This window comes from Trichogramma pretiosum, unplaced genomic scaffold (genome assembly GCF_000599845.2).
Source record: "Trichogramma pretiosum strain Unisexual culture from Peru unplaced genomic scaffold, Tpre_2.0 scaffold17, whole genome shotgun sequence".
Taxonomy (NCBI): domain Eukaryota; kingdom Metazoa; phylum Arthropoda; class Insecta; order Hymenoptera; family Trichogrammatidae; genus Trichogramma; species Trichogramma pretiosum.
Genome location: NW_019641225.1, coordinates 461,218 through 484,921, shown reverse-complemented (window position 1 = coordinate 484,921; position 23,704 = coordinate 461,218). Strand labels below are relative to the sequence as shown.

The following is a 23,704-nucleotide window of genomic DNA, read 5'->3' as shown; positions in this document are numbered from 1 at the left end:
CGTATATATAACCCTTCTTTCCGTTCTACTTGCGCGCGGGGCTACTATTCTTTTCATCTACGTACGCACGGCGAGCTTACGATTGCCTCCCTCACGAGTGCGCGCACACACACACGTGCAGTTAGCTATACATATATAAGTCGATACAGAAAACAGCATATAATGGCACAGCATCGCGAAGCTATTATTAATGTTCTTGGCTTCGAACTGCAGTCCAAGGGATTGCGATTTTTCCTCGAGGTACAAGCGTATCCCACCTCCCTCCTACCCCTCGTTCACCGATAACCGATCGGCATTAACCCAAAATTTATATATAAAAAAGCGTAGCGCCTGCCTTAATTCCGAATGTATACTTGGTAATTCCTTATATCTACACGCTATTGCGAAAATGTTTTACGCCCCGATTATTTTCAAAAGAATGCGCGAGCTCGCTCGTGGAGGGGGTGCTTGAAATATCTCTGCTTGGCAGTCTACACACTACGTCTACGTGTACATACTGCACACACACAGTCGCGGAATCGATGCTCGCATGCGAAGTCGAAAATCGAAGTCAACGGGTGCGCCGCCACCGCCGCCGCGTAGGGTCAGCGCAGCCAAGATTTATACCTTTATTAAGCGTAAGCGCGCCCTCGCCTTTTGGAAAGAGAGAGATAGTGCCGCGCCAAGTAAACAAATAGCCCGAAAACAAAACAGTAGCTAGCTAGAGCTAGCTAGAGCCCCGCGCGCGCGTGTGTTGTAAACGCAACGTTGCATGCATAATATAGAAAGCAGTTTCCGAAAATGCGCGCGCGTCTATGTATGCACCCACGCACCAGGCGCTGCAATTAGATTAACTGCAGACGGCATAAATTTCCGCGCTGCACACACAGGCTAGTAGCAGCAGCAGCAGCAGAACCCCACCTTCTATTATCTCGGTCATTCAAAGTTTAACTCCAATTTATGTGTGTGTGTGTGTGTGTGTATTTGTGTACAACGGCGTACGGGGGGCGCTCCATCGGAGTGGAATAAAGGAATAGTAGTAGCAACAGCAGCAACGACGACGACGACGACGCGATACTAGATAGTAGTAGTACACGCTAGTTTTCTGAAAAATTAATTTCTTCTCAAAAATTCCACTGCTGCTACTGCTCTATATAGCTATAGCTAGCTCGCGAACTGCAACGGCAGCGATAAGTCAACGTCAATCGTGCGAGGGAAAAATTAAACCAACACACACACACGCCGTATACGTCTCATCACCGCCGGAGGGAGCTTTCAATTACCCAAAGATGCACCCAATATTAACTCATCCATCTTCGGGTGTCTGATACTCGCGTTGCCTGCCTGCCGCTGCGAGTTTCTTTCCTAGCTTTCACCTGTAAACACCCCGGGGCCGCCGAGGTAGAAAGAGAGAGAGAGAGAGAGCTTTACCTCCTTATACCGTTATACTTTTTCTCTCTGCCTGCGCCCCAGTATATCAGGTTTCCTTTGACGGATGAATATCGTGGCTGTGGCTGCTTTTTCATCTTTCACGCGCGTGCACCTCTCGCAAACACACAATGTGTGCAGCCCTTTTTTCATCCATAGTTTAATGCCTCATATCGATATCGCTGAATTCCGTGTCTACGCGCAGCACCTGGGTCGCTGGATACAATAAATTTAATCGAATTTTAAATATTCACGCATCTGCGCCTAGGTGTGACAACGATAATCATGGATGGATTTCTTTTTTTTTTTTGTCGTAATGAAAAGTAGCACGAAAGACAGAAGGAGCAGTGGAAGCCGCGACGTACGCGGCACCAGGCAGAGGAGTATACCGTTAAAATCTCCGCCTACGCAGGCGTATCCTTTTCGGGCCGCACACGACACGTTCGGCGCGCAAACGCAAAAGAACGCGGAATTTTCATCGTATATACCCAGAAATAATATAATTTGACGAGTTTTGCCCCGTGAATTACGTGGCAGGTATATCCATCAGATGTATATGTGAAATTTTCATATGTATCTATCCACGCGTTTCGAACTGATCAACGAAGAGTACGATCGAATATTGACACGTATCACTGATAAAATTTTTCTTTTTCTTGTTTCAGGTAAGTATCTCGCTCTCCACTCTACTCATCTTTTTCGGTCCAACTGATCGTAAGTAAAGAAAATGTAATTTTAATTAAATTATATCATTATATAATTGAGAGAAAATCAGATAATGCTACAAGAGCATTAAGCTCGACTAAAAAAAACAGATAAAAGGAAAAAGAAGAGATCACCCGCGCTGATAGCTGAAAAGTTGGTGCGCAGGGGCGGGGAGGTAGTAGCAGGTATCAAGCATCAAAAGAAATTTTCATAATTGTACACCGAGTTAATTAAAACTTCGCTATATTTTTCAAAGACGATTGAGGCGCGCGCGCGCGCGTGCACAGAAAGAGTCTCTAAAAATGCGAAAACAATTCAGCTCTCTTTATCTTGACAAGGTGAAAGAGGAGAAGAGCTTTTAAAACAAAAAAGTTGCGCGCGGCAGCGGATATAACTAGCGAAATCGGAGTACGCTTAATTAGCCGTAATTACTACAACACCTAGACACACTAACGTGTAGCACGTATAAAGAGCAATATTATATATAAAAAGAAGTGCTCGAGGCAGCAGCAGCAGCGGCAGCGGAAAGAGAACGAGAGAGAAAGTTTAAAGAGAGACAGAGAGAGATCGTGCCTCGAGAGACAAACGGACAATTTGCGATAGGGTGAGCTTAATGTGGCGCGCGAATAAAAGTGCACACCTCGAAAGCCGCTGCTGTGTACATGTATATATAGCTCCTGCAGCTCTTCTTGCTCTCGCTGGTGCTCCTGCGCGCGACGGCTCATTTGCCACCTGAGAGATGAAAGCAGCAGTAACAACAGCCAAGTAGAAGAGCGAGAGAGAGAAACATCAGTAAGACAAACGCTCTCGAGATTTGCTTCATACCCGTCGCATATGCTAAGGATGAGGGATTAGTTTACTTGCGGTTACTACTTAGCCCTTTAAGCTTTTTCACTCTCCCTCTTTCCTCTCTCTCTTACGAGCTCTGTTCGTTGTTGTGAGCTGTGCAATTGCACGTACATATCGCGTGTATACGTACACAGCATCTACACGACGACGAAGACGACTATTTCGGGAGAGGGTATAATTTCTCTTGCTCGAGCTCTTTACACCGCCAGGGAAATTATATTTGCTCGTGTTCCGACGAGGGAAATGAAATAAAGATGCGAAACTTCAACGGTGTATTGCTGTACCGTGTGCACGAGCGCGAGGAAAGGACTACAGTGGCTATAATTAATTTTGTAAGTTGCACTTAGTTGCAGGTAAATAAGATGATTGGTTTTTTTTCGTCAGAGATACTCTCCCAGAGCAAAACTTGGGCTCGAGCGGAGATGTGCGTAAGTCGAGCAAATATAACACATAATAAGAGAAGACGAGCGTGAGAGATGTGCGATTTTTTTGGAAGGCATTATATAAAAGCGCCAGAAAATCAGTGTCGAAACTCGCGAGGCTGTGTGCAGTACAGCAGCAATTTCGGAAAATACTATCCCAGCAGAGCAGAAAAAACACTGCCAGTCGCGCGCGTGCATTATATAAGCTTCGGCGGGCGAAAAAGCCGAAGCGATACATAAAACATCGTAACAACTCGAAAAGTGCACTACTTCAAGTATATGTATATACGGTATCGTTCGAGCGATGTCACTTATTTCACTCGGGTCTCTCTCCTCCTCCTCCTCCGACTTTCTCTACCCGCCCTTATACTCGCGCTCGTATACCACTCTCTTGATGTAAGATGTAGGATATACATAAAAAAAAAGGAAGAAGAAAAAATGTCGAAAACCTTATTCTAGTTGGAAAAGCCAAAAAGCAGGTCTCACCGCAAGCAGACGACACACACTCCCGTCAGCGGCAGCAGCAGCAGCAGCAGCAGCAGCGGTGTACATACGAGCTTATATATACGCAGGCAGAGGCAAAAATCGAAAATGGTAACTCGAGCCAAAGTGGCCGAAAATATTCCGTCTATACGCGAGAGACGCGACGCGACGCGTCTATGGATGTACACGTATATATACGTGTATATGCGAGCTTTCTGCTCTGTTTTATAGTCGATATAGATCAGCTATACAGGGGGGGTAGCTCGCGTATTATATATGTGTGTGTGTAGGAAGAAGCTCGACGCTCTCTCGCTTATGTGTGTACAGGACACACAGGGATTCCCTGTGGCGCGCAGGGAGAGAGCGACTACTCCGAAACCCGGTACTGCAAGCTCTGGAGCTACGTATATATAAATATATGTACACACTCACTCACACATACAAACGTCACCTCGGCCGGCGGCTGCTGCTACTGCTGCTGCTGGTACAAACGGAATTATTTATGAGCTTGAATGCGAGCCAAGGCCTCCTAAGAGTGGGAGAGAGAGAGAGAATCGTGGACAGAGTCTCCTTTTGTACGAATGCAGTCCGGAGTATGTGTGTGTGTGCGTGTGTGTCAACGATCGTCACTACCCGACATTTTATCCGTTTTCATCGCAAGCTCAGCGACGATGATTTTTCAACGACATCGCGGTGGGAACACATTATAAACAAAAGCATCCGCGGCAACGACAATAACAAAATAATCATACCTACATAAGCAACTCTCCTTACCTCGCGTCAATGTTACCAAGAGGGCCGAACCTATCGCCGAGGGCTGGCCAATCTACTCTTTCGTTTTCACTCTCCACCTCCTCTTCTGCTGGCAGCAGTGCGCTGCAGCAGTAGCAGTTCAGCCTCGACGTGCCTCCTCCTTTCGCTGCTGCCGCCGCTGCTGCTGCTGCTGTATGCGCGCGGGTGGCAGCGGTATAGCATCGCAATCACCCTAGTTCGACGGTGTGCCAGTGCGAGGCGCTACCGAATGGAGCGACGACGACGACGACGACGTTGACGTCGACATCGAGACTTTCGCTAACGAAAAAATTCCTGCTACATATATCGTTGATACAAATTTAACAGCCGGGCAAATTCGAGCTTACAGCTGCTGCTGCCGCTGCTGCTGTTGCTGTTACGGTGGGGTGGCGGCGGTGGCGGCCCGATGCTAATGACGATGATAATGACGATGTTAATAATCCCTGCGAGACGTGCTTGATTAGCTGCTTTATAGCACGAGGCGCATGAAATACGGTTAACGTCGTAGCCAACGGCGGATTATTATTATATAGCTGCTCACCGCTACCGCCGCCGCTGCTGCTGCTGCGACTGCGGATCATCCAAGCGTAGAAAATATATATGCCTTTGGTAGGCCAAGTTTATTGCTATTATCGCCGTGCTGTGCTGCTGCTGCTTTTAGTGTGTTGTATGTATACATATATCTGTGTATATATCTCTCTCTATGCTCGCTCGCGCGCGCGCGCTTCAAGCTAATGGACTGTTTATGTCTTTTGATGTAGCTCGTTGTAAGCTTACTCGCTGAGAGAGAGCGAGAGAGAGAGAACCTGTTTAGTATGCATTGTTAAACAACGCTTAAGCGCGTTCACGGCGCTCAAAGTTAAGCTGTTAATTATTAATTTTTGATTACAATTATATTCGCGCGATATATATAGCATTGTATTATGTAACGAACAGAGAGCACTCGGACGTGCATGATTCGGAAACGCAGCGCGCGATGTCTGACCAAACGTACGTTTTTACCACTGATTTCTTCCTTTGCCTTTATTTATATCTCGAGCCGCGCCGCGGTGCACGCATGTGCGATTCTCGATTGAAACGTTGTTGCAGCCGCTGTTGTTTACCTGGTTTTGCTGTAGTTGAAAGGGGGACGGGGTAGAGGGAGGGTCGGAAAAAAAGTTTAATCGAATTACATGTCAAAAACGGACGATGCGGCGAAACACGGCTATATACGCAAATAAATAAATGTTATCCCTTTAATTTTTATCTTGCCGCAGGGCTCGCGCTCCCGTCTATGTAGCGTTTATGCTCTCTTTCTCTACTGCACAAAGCGAATTGCGTTGTAATCTCGTATCTTGGTATGCGCGCGATTCCATTACGCACAATACACATACACACAGAGGTTGACGTATTGATTTGTGAGTTTTCCAATTATTTTAAAAGCAATATAAATTAAATCAGTACGTAGGTCGAAAAAAGGATTTTGATTTTACAGTTGAAAGAGTAGTGGTAACAGAGAAAACGCGACGACGCGCCTCTGTGTACGGGGCAAAAAAAAAAAAACTATATGTGCACAGCGAGGTAGGCGAAAGAGTTACACACCGGGTACAATATGTATTAAAAAAAAGAGAGACAGAGAGAGAACTACACACGCGAGGAAAGCGAGGCTCCACTAAATTACGCTCAGAAAGTTAATACAAACACACACGTTAATTCGCATGCTCGTGCTGCTGCTGCTGCTAGCTGCGAGCTTGGGCTCGTTGCCGAGTGCGTCTGCCAACTGCTGCTGCCGCTGCTGCTACGGCATACATATAGCGGGGGGCAAATGTATGTATGTGCAAAATTTTTAATAATGCATCGTTTCGCAGCCGTTTCATGGAAATTTCAAAATGCCGTTATGCCTTTGGGGCACACAGTACGCGTATACGCGTATATGTGTCTCTAACGCATATACGAACGCTCTGGCATGGGCGCGGTGAGGAATTATATATTCGACAAAAAAAAAAGGAAAGAAAAACAGTCGCGCGTTGCAAAAGGGAATGCCGTATAAACATACACACACGCACGTTGTACAGTAGTATATAGCTGCACATACGTAACGATACCGACAAAAAGCCACTTTAAGCGCGGTAATATTTGGTCGCCAGTTCGTTGTTACCGTTGTTGTTGTTTTTTTTTGTTCCTCCTCCTTTTCCTTTCCCATCTTTATGATGCATTAATGAGTTTTTTCGAACATTAACATTTATTATTATCATTTCTGTTTTTTTCTCTCGGTGCGCTTTTCCGCGCGCAATATAGAGAGTGGCGCGGTGGAATTTCTCGAATCATTATTTTCCTTTAGTAGAGGGGAGTGGAAATTTTCAAAATGAAAATTATTACCGCGCCTCTGTCCTCGCAACAGCAGCAGCAGCAGCAGCAGCAGCAACGACAACACAAAAGAGTCGCTTGATTGCCTCTCGTCACGATCGTCATCTCGAAATATATCGCGAGCGGAGCGATCAAGTTGACGCGCTTTTCATCATCGTCAATTTCTACATAAATACGCGTTTCCCCCGTGTTAAAAGCGCGCATCAAATTGCGCCGCTGCTGTTTTGCAGCAGAAGGACGCCGCACTGCAACATCATCATTTCCATTTGCGATTCGCCGATATATGCAGAAACGATATAGTATCTCTGTGCGCTAATGTGCTTTAATATCAATTTTATATCCCTCTTTTCACCGCGCGCTCGCAAAATGCGAAACACTCGGCTGGAAAATCGAAGCACTCAACGTACACGTACACCCCCTATGTCTCGCTTAAAATCCAGCACACTTGGCGTCATCTCTCGGTCGGCCTCGGCACGAATTTTACCCCCCGCGAGCTCGTTCGGCCGCCGCTCGAGGGCGGTATCGCCTCCGCTCGCGGAGCTCGTAACGTGCACACAAAGTGCACACGTACGTGTGTGCGTGTAAGCTACCGCGACTGCGCCTAGCCGACTACTCCTCCGCTCCTATACACACGATATCACCCTCTGGGGGAATCGCGCGAGTTGGTATATGCATGCACGTACGCTTATGTGTCTATTCGTGTGTGTGTGTGGGTGAGCGCGAAGGGAGGGCGAGAGCAGCAGCAGCAGCAGCAGCAGCAGAAGCAGAGCAGAGATCAGCGGGAGGCGCGCGCGCGCGTCTCAGACGAGTCCCGACTCTGCTCTCGGCCGGACGTGCCAAGCGTAGTAGTACGATCGACGACGACGACGACGACAAGTGCATATAATATACAAAGCCGTGAGCGAGCGAGATTTTGCCGAGTTTCGGAGAATCGACGCGCGACGAAGACGACGAGACGACGGATATACGTACACCTGTACTGGATAGCCCGACGAGTGTCGACTTCAGCCGTGTGTATATTCTCGGAGCAGCTCCGGGAACTGCACACAGTCAGGAGTCGAGAGAGCTGTGCGGTTGTACACCTGTGCTCGCCAAAAAAATAAATAATAATCGGACTTTACCGGCGACGATTTTTTGATTTTGCTCTCGCGCGCGACCGCTCACGCTCGTGTTTATGTAACAGTAGTCATTGGGTATTTTTCGATCGCGTAATCGCGTAGTGCCGCACACAGTTATTCGTTGTTGTTGTTGTTCGCGTTTCTCGATATAATCATTACCTAAGTGACGGACAACGTTCGAGTTTTTTTTTCTCTCTCCTGTTTTTTGCCTAAAACGAAAAGAGCAAAAAACACAAGACATACACACATAGCCAGACAGGAAAGTCGCTGTCGAAGGTCCGTTTTCTCTTCCATACGTACATACGCGCGCGATGTCCGTGAGTGTGAGATAATGCGCCAACCAACCCCCTTGCCCAATAGGTTGTTGGTAAACTTGTGAATCGCAGAAAATAAAAGAAGAAGATATAACAAGAGGACGTAAGCAAGATAGAGATAGAGGCACAGGGAGGCAAGTAAAATAAAAAAAAAGAAGAAGAAGAAGAAAGTAGTAGTAGTAAGGGAGGAGTGAGTGAGCGAAAGAGAGAGAGAGACGAGTGGTCGCAGTTATGCCACGAAGTACTTGAAAAACAGCATCTCGAACTACCAGCGTCTCGAGAGCCCATCGTCCGCTCTTTTATTTTCTCTTTCCACTTTTGCCACCGACGACGACGACGACTACAACTACTACTGCTCCTGCTGCTAGCTAGCTAGCTACCGCACAGCTGAGCCACGCCGACGACGACGACGACGACGACCTGAAAATTATTCCAAGTGCAATACGAAACTCGTCGAGATAAAGAAGAGACGAGCAGCAGCAGCAGCAGAAGCAGCAACGCAAATGCAGGTTCTCCTATCGCCTCTCTCGCTCTCTTCGTAGTCACAACATTGAGTTGAAACAACACGGAAGAAGTAAAAACCATTCGGATTCGGTGTGTATAAACGACGCGTGTATACACGAACTGCAAATAAGAAGAAGATATAATAAAAAAAAAAGTGGTGAAGTGCTTAAAAAAAAAAAATTTTTTTGTCGACACTCTTGTTGTATAAATAATACACAATAATAATTCGTGCGTCGTGTTTTGTGGGTGGTAAAACGCAAGAGCAGCCCCAAACCTCGGTGAGAGGCAATTAAGAGGCAGCATCAGCAGTAGCGGCGGCAGCGGAGAGTATCGTATAACGAGCAATAAGTCGGTGCATGCGGCTTCTTCTCGGAAGCTGCATCCGCACCAACGAGCCACAGGGCCGCCCCCGCCTTCACGATGCTAACGATGTCGACCCTGATGATGCCGACCACGATGACGACCATGACGAATCCCGGACCGATACCAGCTCACAGTCTGCCGCCCCAACAGCAGCAGCAACAGCAGCAGCAACAGAAACAGCAGCACGACGCTGCCGTTAAAATGCAGCAGCAACAGACGCAGCAGCTGCAACAGCAGCAACAGACTCAGCAGCAGCAACAGTCGCCGAATCTGCCGCACTCCACCGGACAGAATATCAATGCCAACAAGTCAGGTAGGCCTGCGATTCGAGCTTACGATGATAATTATCTCTTTCTGTTTAGTGATTAAGTTGTGCCCCTCGTATTCGAACAAAAAATATCGTAAAAACAAAAAATATCGAGCCAGACCCTGTCGGTTGTAGTCGTTGTTAGCTTCGTATATTTTTTCCTCCCCCCAAAAATATGAAAGATACGCGGGCTCGTTCTCCCCAGTAGTCGAGCGCGTACCACGTTATATAGCCTCCCGGTGTGCAATAAAAAGCCGAAAATCAATCGGATAATTCTGCTGCTGCTGTTCTCTCTCTTTCTCCGTGCAAAAAAATCGATAAAACAACCTCTTTTTTCCGGCGAAATCGGGCTTATCACGGAATATATAGACGTGTACGTTACACGTATATGTGTGAGCTACCGAGGGAAGGAAAATACGCGAGTCGAGCGCGCGCCAAGGCGGTTCGGCACGTTATGCCGCTGCTGCGCTGAATTAGACGCTACGACCAATATACATCCTTAACCCCTTGTAGCTCGAAGCTAGCTAGCTGCTGCTGCTCTAGGAGGGAGAGAGAGAGAGAACGTGGGTGCCGCGGGCGATTTATGGCTCTTTACAGGATCTCTTGCTTGCCTCGCACAGACGTACATACACACACACACTGACACACAGACGCATACACACAAACTACCACACTGCTACAAAGCTTCCTCCTCTCTCGCTCTCTCTCTTGCAGCTGCTTTTTCCGAGGCCGACTAACGAACGATCGACGCGTCGTGGGATTTTCTCTCTCTCTGCCACCGGTCTTTTCCCTCCCTCTGACGAGATATATACATCTATACTCTGTAGCTACTAAAGAGAGAGAGAAAGAGAAGAGAAGAGGAGGAAAAAGTAAATATCGGAAAGAGCTTCCACGCCGAGGGTATATACTTTTTTTCTGCTTCTCTCTCTCTCTTCCTCTGCCTCTCTCCCTGTACTTTGTTGCTGCTGCTGCTGCACGTTTAACTATTACCCCCCAGCTGAGCTTCGCTCCGCGCACGATGTTCGATAGGAATTTGGAAACTTGGATGTACTGCTGCTGCTGCTACTGGCGCGCTACTCGGTGTTTTATTTTATTTTCCGTTGACTTTTTTGAGATGGATGAATTGACGCGCCGAGTAGAGGCAAAAAAAAGAGAGAGAAGAAGAAGAGAGTAGCAGAAAAAGAAAAAACAACCGACCGAGAGAAAGAGAAAGAAAGAGGCAAATTTTTATAAGCGGACATAACGAGGCTACTTCATCGGGTGGAAATTAAAATAATAAAAAAAAAAAGAAAAATAATCGCGAAAAGCGATCTATCTCGCGCGCGCAAAAGAGAGGAGGTGGAGTGGGGGGCAAAAGGGGAAATGATTATTTCAACGAATGCTTTATAATTACTTTATATAGTCGCCCGCGCGCCCGCTACTGCCACTGCTGTGGTGGAATATACCTAGAGCAGCAGCAGCAGCAGCATTGATATCGATCAAATTATAAAGGCGAAGCTTTGCCTATATTACTTGACAATCACGCGATATATTTCACGACACACACACACACTCACGTACAATAGAGAACGAGAGAGAGAGAGAGAGAAAAAAAGCTTATTTTCATTGCGTCGAGCTGCAATTAATAATCGATCCATATAAACTGTTGACATTCGCTGAATAAAAGATCATTAAACCGTCAAAGCGAGGGTGAGCGAGAGAGAGAGAGAGAGAGACAACAAAAAAGCTGCAGAAATAACACGTGTCGCAGTTGAAGAAGACGAGGTTCTTTCTCGCACCCTTCTAGCATATGACACACGCGTCGTCGTTTTGTTCTTACTTACACTATCACACACACAATATACACGTACGATACATGTATAATATACACTTTTCATCGCGTCGACGGCAGTATGTGGTAGCGCACAACTGCACGGCTCGGGGGGGTTAGATTCATGAGAATTTTATAATCTTCGTCGAGTAAAAGTTTCGCGACTGTATAAGCGTGTGTGTGTGTGCGTGCGCGTATATACAACTCGAATGTCGAACACGAGCTCTCGCTCCAAAACACACACACACACAGACGCACACACGTATACGTATACATAATACGCGTATACAGCAACGACGAATGCATGTCAGTAGGTCGATTCGTGTCTTTCGATATACATACACTTATTTTTTCAGGATCATAAGTTTTCTTTCCAAACCTTTTATTTGCGCGCGAGGCTATATACCGCGCGCGCGGGGGCGGGGAGGTATAGCTCTTTGCAGCCGCTGCCGCACACAGCAGACTGCCAATTTTTTTCGCCGTCTCCGCGACCAGAATTTCGAAAATTACTCGCTTCGACTTCTCGGTCTCTCTCTCTCTCTCTCTCTCGCGCGCGCTCGTTTCTCTTTTTTTTTATTTTATTTTATCTCGGCGTTACATCGTGTGTGCTTCGATGCTTAATGATCGTTTATTTCCCAGAAAAAAAAGAAGAAATTAATAGATTGAACGAAGTTTCTGGCAAGTTTATTTTTTCTCCTCTTTCGCTTTAGGCTATACGTAATGTATACACGTACGAAATGTATAATTTTTTATCGACGAGAAAAAGAAAGAAAGATTTATATAGCCGCGTGAGAATCGCTTAGTGCCTTTAGCATACATGAGAGAGGGTTAAAACTTTTTTGTCCCTAACATCTCTCCGTGTGTGACCTATGTATACATATATACTAGATGTACACTTTATATATACGTGTATAGTCCAATTAATTAAATTTCGTTTCTCTCGCTAGTTAATCCAGACGTATTGATCCTCTCTTCTCTCTGCTTATACACGAGCTCGCCTCCGCATATCTACCGTGTGTGTGTGTGTGCGCGCATATGTAAAATAAAACGTCCCCCAGATTTGTGCCCACTCTGCGTCGCAGCCCTACTCCTCCAACCCCCTCCGTCGATAAATATGCATAGTAATGAGTACAAAATTAATTACATAATACCAGAATTACACGCAAGTAGTGTACCCTAATATATCATCGATAAAGTCGGAACGAGCTCGAGCTGCGGCGGTCGAATTTGATTCAAACGCGTCGAGTTGCGTATATATTATATAGTACGTACGCGTGTACACGCCTCGATTGCTTCATAAATTAATCATTCAAATCTACACGTTACACGTGTATCTCTCGTACAATAATCATAATAAATAAACTATCGTACTGTGCGAGCACGAGAAAGAAAAAAAAACGTCCTCGGTAACGTTTCGTTATTACACGACTGGAAATATATTGCCCTCGATCATATTTATCTCGAGCTAGAGACTGGGCATCGATTTTCCATCTCCTATCTCTCTGCCGCTCTATTCTACTCACCCCCTTTTTTTATAATCTAATACAGTCTCTTTTTAATTGCGACTCGTATTTTTTCATTAAATTATCGTTACAGCTCTCGCGCTCGCGAGCAATACAGATCGGGGGCCTGCAGTAGTAGAGCCGAAGCAGAAAGAGAGAAAGAGAGCAGCAGCAGCACTATAGTATAGCAGAGCAAAAAAAAACGTATAAAAAAGCGAGAGAGAGAGAGAAGCGTACGCGAACGACGCTTATAATCAGAATTTTAAAGTGTATCTCGCTTCATATTTTACATTAACGAGGCGTAGTGCAGCGCGCGCTGGGCTACGCGCGCGAGATTACGCGATTTTAAAATAACCATAAATCTCGGGAAAACGAACGAACACCGAGAGAGAGAGAGAGAGAGAGCAGCAAAGCTATATTCATGCATGCATGTATAAATGTAGTAGCCGTGTGTATGTGTGTATGCGTGGATGCATATAGGGATTGGCTGTGTGCAGAATCGAACTTAAAAATCGCGAGCGCCAAATCGTTTGATTTAGAGATGCACGACTAGTGCCACATATACATATATTCGATATATGCATACAGGCGCGGGTAGTGGTGCTGCTGCTCTGCGTGCGCGGCACTATCACACAGCGGCGGTGGCGGCACTATCGCTATCTGATTTGATGCGAATTCAATGGGAGCAAATTTTCACGAAAAAGGAATCAATCAAGCCGCGCCTCTCTGGCCCTCCCTCCCGGCCCCCCAATAGTAGTATACTCACGAGCTATCTCGCGAGCACACACACATACAAACATATAACACACACACTCGGCTAGATTATAGCAACTCGAGCTTTGCGCTGCGACTGATTTATTTTTATAGCGTTTGGCGTTTTGTTTCGCTGTAAATATATATAGAAAATATAGTAGTGAAGTCGCTGCTGTAATATATCCTTGGGTATTTCGCCCCAAATTCATAAGGATCAGAAGGTATAATAATATTTTTTACGACCCTGCCTATACGCGCGCCGCTCAAAAGAGAGGAATACGAGGGATTTATTGCCGCTCGCGCACTGCATAATACCCCGCGCGCGTCCGTATAATACGCGCGCGTATCTCTGTCTCGCTGACCGTAAAAACTAATCGAACATATTTGAAATGGCCGATGCGACTCGCGCTTATATACAGGTGGATGCATGCGTGTGTATGCGTGCGCGAGCACGTATAAATCGAGTTGAATTATTATATTCCCGCCGCTCGAACATGAAAATGACAACACAGAGAGAAAAAAAAATTGTTACGAACTCGCGCATGAAATATAGTCCGAAATTAGCCTGGTACACGTATATGTCTCTCTCTACCTCTCAACCTCTCTCTCTCTCGCTCTAATCCAATAAAAAAAAATAAATGAAAAAATATAAAGTATAGCGCGCGCACCGAGCTCCCGAAAATAACCAAAAAACGTGAAAATCCGAATACGATTTTCAACGACAAATAAAGCGACCCCATGCGTCGACTGAGAGCCTCGCAGCAGCAGTGTCATTAAAATCACAAAAGCTCGGGCGAAAAGAGAGCCTAGACTATACTAGGTAGTAGTAGTAGCAGTACGAACGCGCCGCACTGGCTGCGAGATAGCTGCTGAACGTATAAGCGTAGTATATAGTCGGTGGCGGCGTTGGCGGCAGTAGCAAGGCGCAGTTTCTCTAAGTGAGAAATACGTGCCGCGGAGTGTAAGCTCGCTTAGAATATTTGGGAATGTTATTAACTCGCAGCTCGCGTACACGTACACGTGTGCATGCATACACACACAGACCTACACACACGGAGAGACGAGTATGTGCACACACGAGAGAGTTTCGCTGTCTCCTCTTCGGTCCCCCATTTCGCTATACTGTTACTGTATAATTCAACGAGCGAGAGAGAGAGAGAGAGAGAATCGCGAGATTCTCTCGTTTGGCAATAAACTCGCAGACCTGTGCTGCAGCAGCAGCAGCAGCTCTACATACATGCGCACACGCTGAGTGGTAGTTAACTCTTATATATAGACACACATACGTACCATACAGTTGAATATTTTCAGCTGGACGCGGCATCGGCGGGAGCTTTTTTTCGCAAGCTCTCTCGCTTATTATGCGCTTTATTATACGTACGTCAAAATTCCATACATCGAAAATCATCGAATTAACGAGCGCAACAGCAGCAGGCAGCTATAGAGCGCTTAATTTCCACGCGCTGATGAGAGAGAGAGAGAGGACGAGCGAAGAGCGAGAGGGAGAGCATAAGGTCGTCTAATTACGCGAGTAGCCTCAAAACACGGGGTCTGCCAGGCAGGCGCGTGTATATAGTTGGCTGATAAGCGCGCCGCGCGCAATTTGCGAAAACACGCGTCTATGCTGCAGCACGTACTAGCTACACGCGGCTGCTGCTGCTGCTGCTGCTGTTGCATCGTAAAATTCGATCGTGTAAGTTTTATCGGCTTACTAATATATACATAGGCCTCGATGAGACTGTTAAGCGCACTCGGCTCTCGGGCTATACTTATACATATATACGAGCATGACTTTCTGCGCGCGTGTGTGTGTGTGTGTGTGTGGCGCCATAGTACGTGTTTGTGCTTTGGGCGGCACACAAGATCTTCGCTGCAGTCGGGAGCTTGCAGCAGCAGCAGCAGCAGCACGCGCGTCCATGTAACTCGGGGAAAATTAGCGACATCGCTGCTTCTCCGTGTATCCGTGTGTCTGTGCCCCCCGTGTCCGTGTGTGTGCGTGTATGGTGCACTGCACGCGGCGCGTCTCTCTCTCTACGTACGTGTGTATGTGTGTATCAGCATACGTGTACGAGACAGGGAGTTAAAGTTTAGTAACTGCGCGGCGCGGCGCTTGCGAAGCGTTACGAGCGCATAAGAGTATTTGCCCGGTTATAGTATAGAAGTTTGCTATACATAACGTAGAGAGAGAGAGAGAGAGAGTGAGCTTGCAGCAGAAGCATATTGAGGCTGGCACACACGAGCTTCACACACACACGCGCGGCTGCAAGCTCTGCCAGGCTTATATCGACTCCGTGTGTGTGTACGTGCGAGTTGTGTACATGTTGCACGAGCTGTGCTGCTGCTGTTGCTGCTGGTGCTACGGTTATATTCATTTAATCTAGAGCTAGACCCCAGATTTTCTTCGATTTTCGCCAGAGAATACATAAACTAAAAATATTTATGAGTTTTTGCATGTTGCATCGAGTCTTTCTCTCTCTCTACCTTCTTTCTCTCAAATAATGTATATCGGAAAAAAAAGATCTGGATTTCGGAGTATAATATAAAAGGACGAGCAGCAGAAGCAGCAACAGCAGCATCGGTGGCGATGGCATACTTTTTTTTCTTTTTCTTTTTTTTTTTACTCGTCGACAAAAAGATTGATCTCTCGGCCTACCGCTGCTGAACGCGCGCGCGGCTCGAAGCGTATCAACGTCGTTACATAAAGGATAAAAAGAAGAGAAGGAGAACGAGGAGGAGGAGGAAGAAAAAAAAAGGCCAGTGAGGCTCGGAAACCTTGAACTCGCGCGGAGAGCTTTTCCCCTATTTACCTTCGGATATATAGGCAGAGGCGCAGCCTATATTTTCTATCGCGTATAGAGAGAGAATATCGTGTATATTGCGTACTTATAATAATAAATACACGTTGCATATGCACATCGAGTGCAACGATGGCAGGCGCGTAACGAACGATTTTGATTGCGTATACAAACTTGTGCGCATACGCTTTTGATTCTCGCTCCCCCTGTTCTTATATATCCCTCGCGCGAGCTTGCACCGTATTTTATAAACACGCACACAGAGATGCAGCGGCCTCTATATATATATGGAAGTTGGCGCTTGTCAAACAAAAAGACAATCATCCGCGTGAGTTTGCCTCGAAAGAGATTAGAGATTCGCCGCCGACGACGACGACGACTACGCCGCATATAGTAGCGTACAACGCCCGTCGTTGCCGCTGCCTTCGTAGCCTCAGCTGCTGAATGTCTGTGTTTTACTTGTGGATTAGAAAGTTTGCCGCATAGAGAGAGAGAGACAGAGAGCGAGAGAGCGAGGGAGGAAAATTGAACGATGAAGCGAAGATTTAAATTGTCACTCCTCGGGCGCTGCCGGTGAATAGACCCTGCCGCAGCAGCAGTTGCCTTTTCTCTCTCACAGTACGGAAATCAGGTCATTTGATTTTTTTTTTTATATATAATGTTCTTTGCTAGTTGAAAAATACCGAGAGAAAGGAGAGAAAGAGAGAGAGAAAGAAGGGTACGGGGGTAAAAAAGGGCGCAGGGGGGTACAGAGAGAGAGAGAGAGGGCACACGATGGTGGATTAATTTTACTCGTACAGAAAAGAATTTTCAAGATAGTTATTCAATGAACGCGAGCGAGCGAGAGAGAGAGAGAGAGAGAGCGGGGGTAAAAGTTTGATTACATTGTTATGGCTCTGAGCAGCGAGAGAAAATTGTTCCACACTGGGAATTTTTTTTCTTTTTTTTTACTCTTTTTCGCTTTTATCGCAGCAAAATGGGTTGGAAGAAGAAGAAAAAAAGGAAGACGCGGATCGCGCGCGCGCGAGGCTGGTTTTCTTCCGCCTAATGAAATAATGACTTGATTTACCTTCTTTACGGTGGCAGCGGCAATACACACACACACACATAGAGCGAAGATATTTGTTTTACGCGCCGATAAATTAGAAAACATTAAGGCAGTATAGCTGGTATACAAGCTTAGAGCTTTTATACGGGGGTATATAACGGGGGGGAAGGGGGGTGAAAGTTACCAGTGGTGCTGTTGCCGGTGGCATGGCAGCAGTGGCAGTGATGGAACAAGAAGAAGAAGAAGAGAGCCGAAAGATATAGCATTATACGCCATGTGTATATATATAACCGAAGCCGAAGTGCGGCGCAAGCTCGCGCAAGCAGCGAGAGAAGAACAATTAGGCCTTATCGCATTAACATTTCTAATCAATCTCGTGGAATTAATTATTCATTACATCCACTAGTTGCGCTCGCGCCCCCGACATACCCTTATATCCTTTTGGGGGGGGGGCGCTCACTCTTCTTCTTCCACACAGCTCTCACACGTACACTGAGCAGCGGAGCTTGCGGCACCTGCACGAAGTATATATACGTAGCCCTACGCTGAAAGTCGACTCTCTTTGTCTTTCTCGCGCCCATTGCCACGAGCCGCCACAAACTTCTCTTTCACCGTTCTCACACTCTCGGGTATACGTACGTACACCGCGCCCGACGCTCGCGCGCGCGCTTACTTTCCGTTCTGTAATAACCTCGCGCCTCTCCTGCCCTTCCCGGTTGTAGTAGTAGTAGTACCACACGTAGCCTACGTGTACGCGCGTACGTACATACGCTTATATATATAACACACGAGTAAAAGTTTTGCCTCTCTCGCGGCGTGGCGCGGGCGCAACTTCTCTCGGCTCCGCGCGCGCACACCGAGGTCCAATTAATAGACTCGTCATGAGGTATAGATATATACACACGCAGACACAAGTTTTCTCATACCCATCGGACTGTAGGGTGGAGGAAGAGAGAGAGAGAGAGAGAAAGAAGTTTGCTCACGACGACGACGACGACGACGAGTATAAACGCGCGGAGAGACATGGGGGGAAAAAACGTCAAACGTCGTCGTCGGACGACGACGATTGTGCCCGCTGTCTCTCTCGCTGTGACTTTCGTTGCCGCGCCGTGGCTGCTTGTGCACGACGATAAACGCGGAAACTCACTTAGCCAAGCCGCGCGTCGCACCCACGCACTGTATGTGTGTGTGTACCACTTATATATATACGCCTTTATTATCCTGCGAATGCGGAAAAATCCTGTGCTCCCCTTGCCTATATAACAAAAGTGAATTTCGCCTTCCCTTTTTTTTCCTCTCTCTCTCTATCCCTCTTTCTCTTCTTCTCGCATTGCTCGCTTTCGCATGTGTGTACGTGTATACGTATGCTTGTATACCAGCGCGACCGAGGATATATCCAAAGTAGCAATAGTAGCACACTAGTCCCTAGCAGCAGCAGTAGCAGCAGCAGCAGTAGTAATAGCACAGCCCCCGCCGAGAAAGTTGAGCTATGAAGAGAGAACTTTGGCGATAAAACAGCACGAGAGTTCGCCGGAGAGTTTTCGGGCACAGGTCGAGTACGCGAGCCTCTACTCTTGCATACTTTTTTTTTACTCTCTCTCTCGCTCTAGCTCCCTGGCTCTGTCTCTCTTAGCCTCGCGTCCGAATAAATGTGCCACCCGAGAGTGTGTTTATTTATGTTATATCTTCCGATTATTTGCCCGGGACCCGACAAAAAGATAATTGACTCCGGTGACTCCGAGAGAGTAGAGCCTCTTATAATTCGACCATATAACAAGATGTTACGAGATAAAGTATTTAAAACTAAGATAATGACGAATGAGAGATTGAAATATAAGGACAAAACTTGAATATTTCACTTTCGGAATCGATTATGACATCTAGCGGTAAAATCAGAAGCTTAACACCAATATGAGCATCGATGGGGTTCTCTTGATCCACAGCTACTTGTTTTTTACTGTACACAAATTTTTGGTAATACATTATCATTCATCAATTTAGTCAAAAATACATTAAGTTAAATAAAAGTATTAAGTTTAGAATTTTTATTCAACGTTTCTTCATTTGAACGAACGATCATTGCGCGCGAACGAATATCGGTTTTTACGGGTTAACTCCTCACACCCAACGCGCCTAGTGAAGTTTAACTCGAGAAAAAAAAAGAAGTGGAAGAGAAGAGACAAAGAAAAAAAAAGAAAATAGGGAAGAATCCAAAAAACCAAATTCAATATTTTCAACGTCGACGAAAAGTAGCTACTATTGCTCTCTCGCGGCCGAACTCACGTAGACACACATACACACACGTTGGTTATATAGCATTCTTGGCGATCTCTCAGGCGCCGAGCGCAAGAGGGAGAGAGAGAGGGGGTCTAGGCAGGCAACAGAAGCAGCAGAGGCATCAACGACGGGCGCCAACTAAAATTGAATCTGCGGCCGAAACTTTGAGCTAACCTCGTCAGCGCGAGGCCCCTCTCTCACTCTGACTCGTGAACGTAAACGTACAGAGCATATACACGACGAGGGAGAAGTAGAAGAAGAAGTAGAAGAAGAAGAGAACGAAAAGTAGTCGAAGCCAAAGCCCATCCATTGGCCTGCCTATATATATATATCCCACCCCGCACGTTTATATATCTGTACTACTTCTCTCTCGGCCGAGGCACACACAGTTCGCGCGGCATCTGCGTCTCGTAAAATGCTATACATAAATTTTAGTACTTCTTATCTCGCGCGCGTGCGTACTTCGAAAGGGATCGAATTGCGCACGATTCGTAATGACGCAACAAAAAAAAACAGTGGAACGATATGCGCGTGCGGCTATTTGATACCGCGAAATAAGCATACGCCGCTGCTGGGGGCGCGAAGGGGCAATGTCACACACGGTAAACATACGAAGGAAAAATAAAGCTCGCGAGCATGAATCGCGAAAGCACACGTGTACCGTGCACCCGACTTCGCCCGCACATATATTATTATTATCATATACATCGCGGCGGTAATCGTATTTTCTCCTCGATCGACCGAACCCTCTCGAAAGTCTCTCTCTCTCTTTCGCGCTCATCGCGTCTTATATGAGCACCCGGCGATGTGCTCTCGGGGTGGCATTCACCTCTCCTCAACCGAGTGTTAAATTCGGTGATTTTATCGTGCACACATAGTGCCGCTGTTGCACCGTCTCCGCGCGAGCAAATATACACACACACACTAGTGTGCGAAGCAATTTTTTCCCTCTCTCTCTCTCTCTTTCTATCACGCGACGCAGCTCTAAACATTTTATGCTATGTATAACGTAGTATATAGACATACGATACGTACTCGACGCGACGGGGTCGCGTATACGACGTGTTATACTGTACGGCTGGTGGTGCGCGCACACTATGCGACGTAATAGAATCGACTCTTTATCCCGAAAGCTAAAGACACGCTGACCGTAATATCGATCGTGTATTATGCACGTATATATAAGAGCGTCGCCGCCACCACCGGCCGTACTGTACGCGTGTGTGTACATAGACGTATAATACACATGCACATATAGATACGCGTATGTGTGTGTTCCTTCGAAGGCGTTATCCCACCCACGTGTGTACGTATATTATACACACACACGTATGCAGCACTTGGTCTCAGCTGCAGGTACATATACATACGATATATAGCAGCCATGTGTGTGGGGGTTGCATAGAAGCTCCGAGGGAGAGAGCTAGCCCGTTGGAGTTCACGCGAGTGTATAATCGTGGAAATATGTATGCATGGGAGTAACGACGCGCGTCACTATGTTAGTGAGAGCGTACACACGATAGCAGCAGTTCGCCCAACCACCACCCCATCGAGTCTGCTGCAGCTGCGAATATGTGTGTGTGTAAGTTGTCTATGTGTATGCGAGCGCTAGGACGAATTATGACGCTGAGATTGATAGGTACGCGATGTTTATTTTGAAATTACAGGAGTGAGCGAGCGAGCGAGCGAGAGAGAAGCTTATACACGTATACGTGATCTGATCGAAAACGATATAGAGCTATGTGTGCGCTAGACTAGTGCTACGCGTGGGGCAAGGCAACACACATCCTATATAGCACGCGCCCGCGCGAGTGTGTGTGTGTGTATGTTTTTTTCATCGATTTTCGCGTGTCGTGCTTGCATAAAAAAAGAGAGAGAACAAAAAAGGTTTTGTGAAAAAAATAGGCACACCGCGAAATTTCTTCTTTTTTTTTCTGATCGAACGCGTGAAAATTTTAACGCTCGTAATCCAAGAACACTTACGCGTGTCCGAGCTCACCCCTATACCGATAGGGCGTGCGGGTGAGCAAGAAGGTGAAAATAATCGTCGTTTAATATTGATAAATCAATTATTACAAGTTCGTTCAGCACCACCACCACCACTCCGCACTCTGACTTGGACGTATATATGTTTGAATTAAAGCTCTGCGAGCAAAGCACTTACATGGACACACACACACACACACACACTCGGACAGTTACGACAGACGGTCGTACATGCATACTATAAGCATACGTGGATTTATTGCACTTGCGCTCGACCGACGACGGCTATAGACCGCGTTTCTTTTGAAATTTACTTACGCACAGGTCGCACTCGCGGGAGCTTATATTTCGCACTCAGATATATGTTTCACACAACCTCACCACCAGCTTTCCTCTCGAAAACCGCAAGCTCGATTGATGACGGTACTTTTCCTATATAAACTTTATTGTCCAGAGAGATAAACGCTCCGTGGGAAAAAAAAGAAAGCTCGAGCTTGCAGTTAAAACGAGAGAAAGAGAGAAAATAAACGTTTCACACGCGTGTGTTAAAGCCCATACGCCCAGTGCTACATAGATCTCTCTCTCTCTCTCTCTCCCTCTCTCTCCGTGTGTTATATACGTGTAAGCGCGCGTGTGTTTGTATGTACAGCTCCGAAGCAAGAGTAAGGCTCTAATTAAAAGCTCTTTTCCTTATCAGCATCGGCAGAGGGGGAGGTTTTCTACCTCGGCTCTCGGGCCGCAGCAGTAATGGCGTATACACAACGCTCTGAGCGCGCGCGAGCTTGCAAGCACAAGCGTAGACGCGCACACCTACAGATATATAAACCTACTGTTCGACGAGAAAGAGAGAGAGAGAAAAAGAGAATCGAGCCACAAATCACTAGATCCAAAACTTTCTTTCTCGACTTTTGCTTCGATCTAGACCACTTCATTTGATCCCTTGCTCGCTGCTGCTGCTGCTGCTTGCAGTACGCCTGTATATAGCTCAACTACTTATTCACGCATAGAACGCCCTTCATCGCAGCGCATACACCTTATACCCCTGCAGGCTTCGAAAAAGCGAGCGCGAGGGATTTTCTTTTTTACGTGTGTACGTATGCATGTGCAGGCCTGCGTGTCGATCAAACTGCTTGGCCATTAAATCTGCACGTCCACGACTCGTACTTCTTTTTTTTTCCTTTCGTATAAATTAATTATATCATACAAGTGGTTATACGCGCACCGCTCTTACAGCGACACGTGTGTGCGTGCGAGCCCACGGCTGCGGTGTAGGTCGATTTTTCGTTGTTTCGAAAGTAGTCTAAGTCAATAAGTGGCCGGACTTAACGCTGCTGCTGGCTAGCATGGCTTCGACGTCGTAATACGTGTAAATGCTCACCATATATACAGAGAGAGAGAGAGAGAGAGAGAGAGAAAGAGAGAATCATTTTTAACGCGAATAACAAGATGTAATATCTGGTAAAACATTCGGTTCGTACGTACACGCGAGTACTGCATATTATATACTCTCTCTCTCTGTGTCTGCACTCGCGGGCGAGCGCGGCGACGTAATTCACTTGTAGAGAGGAGTATATACTCGCTCGCGTTTGAAAAGTTTAAATCCGTTTTTGAGTTGCTGCTGCTGCTCCGCGAGCGAAGCTACAAAAGCCGACAAAACGCAAGTTTCATTTATAATGACTATTCAAAGTTAAAAATAGTATATACCCTCTCCACCCCATCGCTCGCGCGGAACTTGCGTTCGTGTAGCTCGCGCGCCACCGCCGAGGAAAATTTCATGAAAAATGCATTATGCAGACGATAAAATAAATATGCATTTGAATTACACAAGTTTGTTCGAACGTCTTCTTCTCTCTCTCTCTCTCTCTCTGTTTTCTTATATATATCTTATACTGCAGCTACTTTTCCTGGGCCTCTCTCTTCGAA

The 23,704-nt window shown here is 46.5% G+C and overlaps 1 protein-coding gene across 3 annotated transcripts in view; it reads left to right on the top strand.

Annotated features, from left to right (window-relative positions):
• LOC106649265 (nucleolysin TIAR) overlaps positions 1-23,704 on the top strand; it is a 497,287-nt gene that overhangs the window by 260,933 nt on the left and 212,650 nt on the right. Inside the window, exon 1 of one of the 3 annotated variants that reach the window (XM_014366575.1) lies at positions 7,823-9,616. The exons of the other annotated variants lie outside the window; for them this stretch is intronic. Within the exon in view, the coding sequence (XP_014222061.1) occupies positions 9,361-9,616 (256 nt within the window). The 5' untranslated portion in view covers positions 7,823-9,360. Of the gene's footprint in view, positions 1-7,822; positions 9,617-23,704 lie in introns of those variants that run through there. 3 annotated transcript variants of the gene reach the window in all.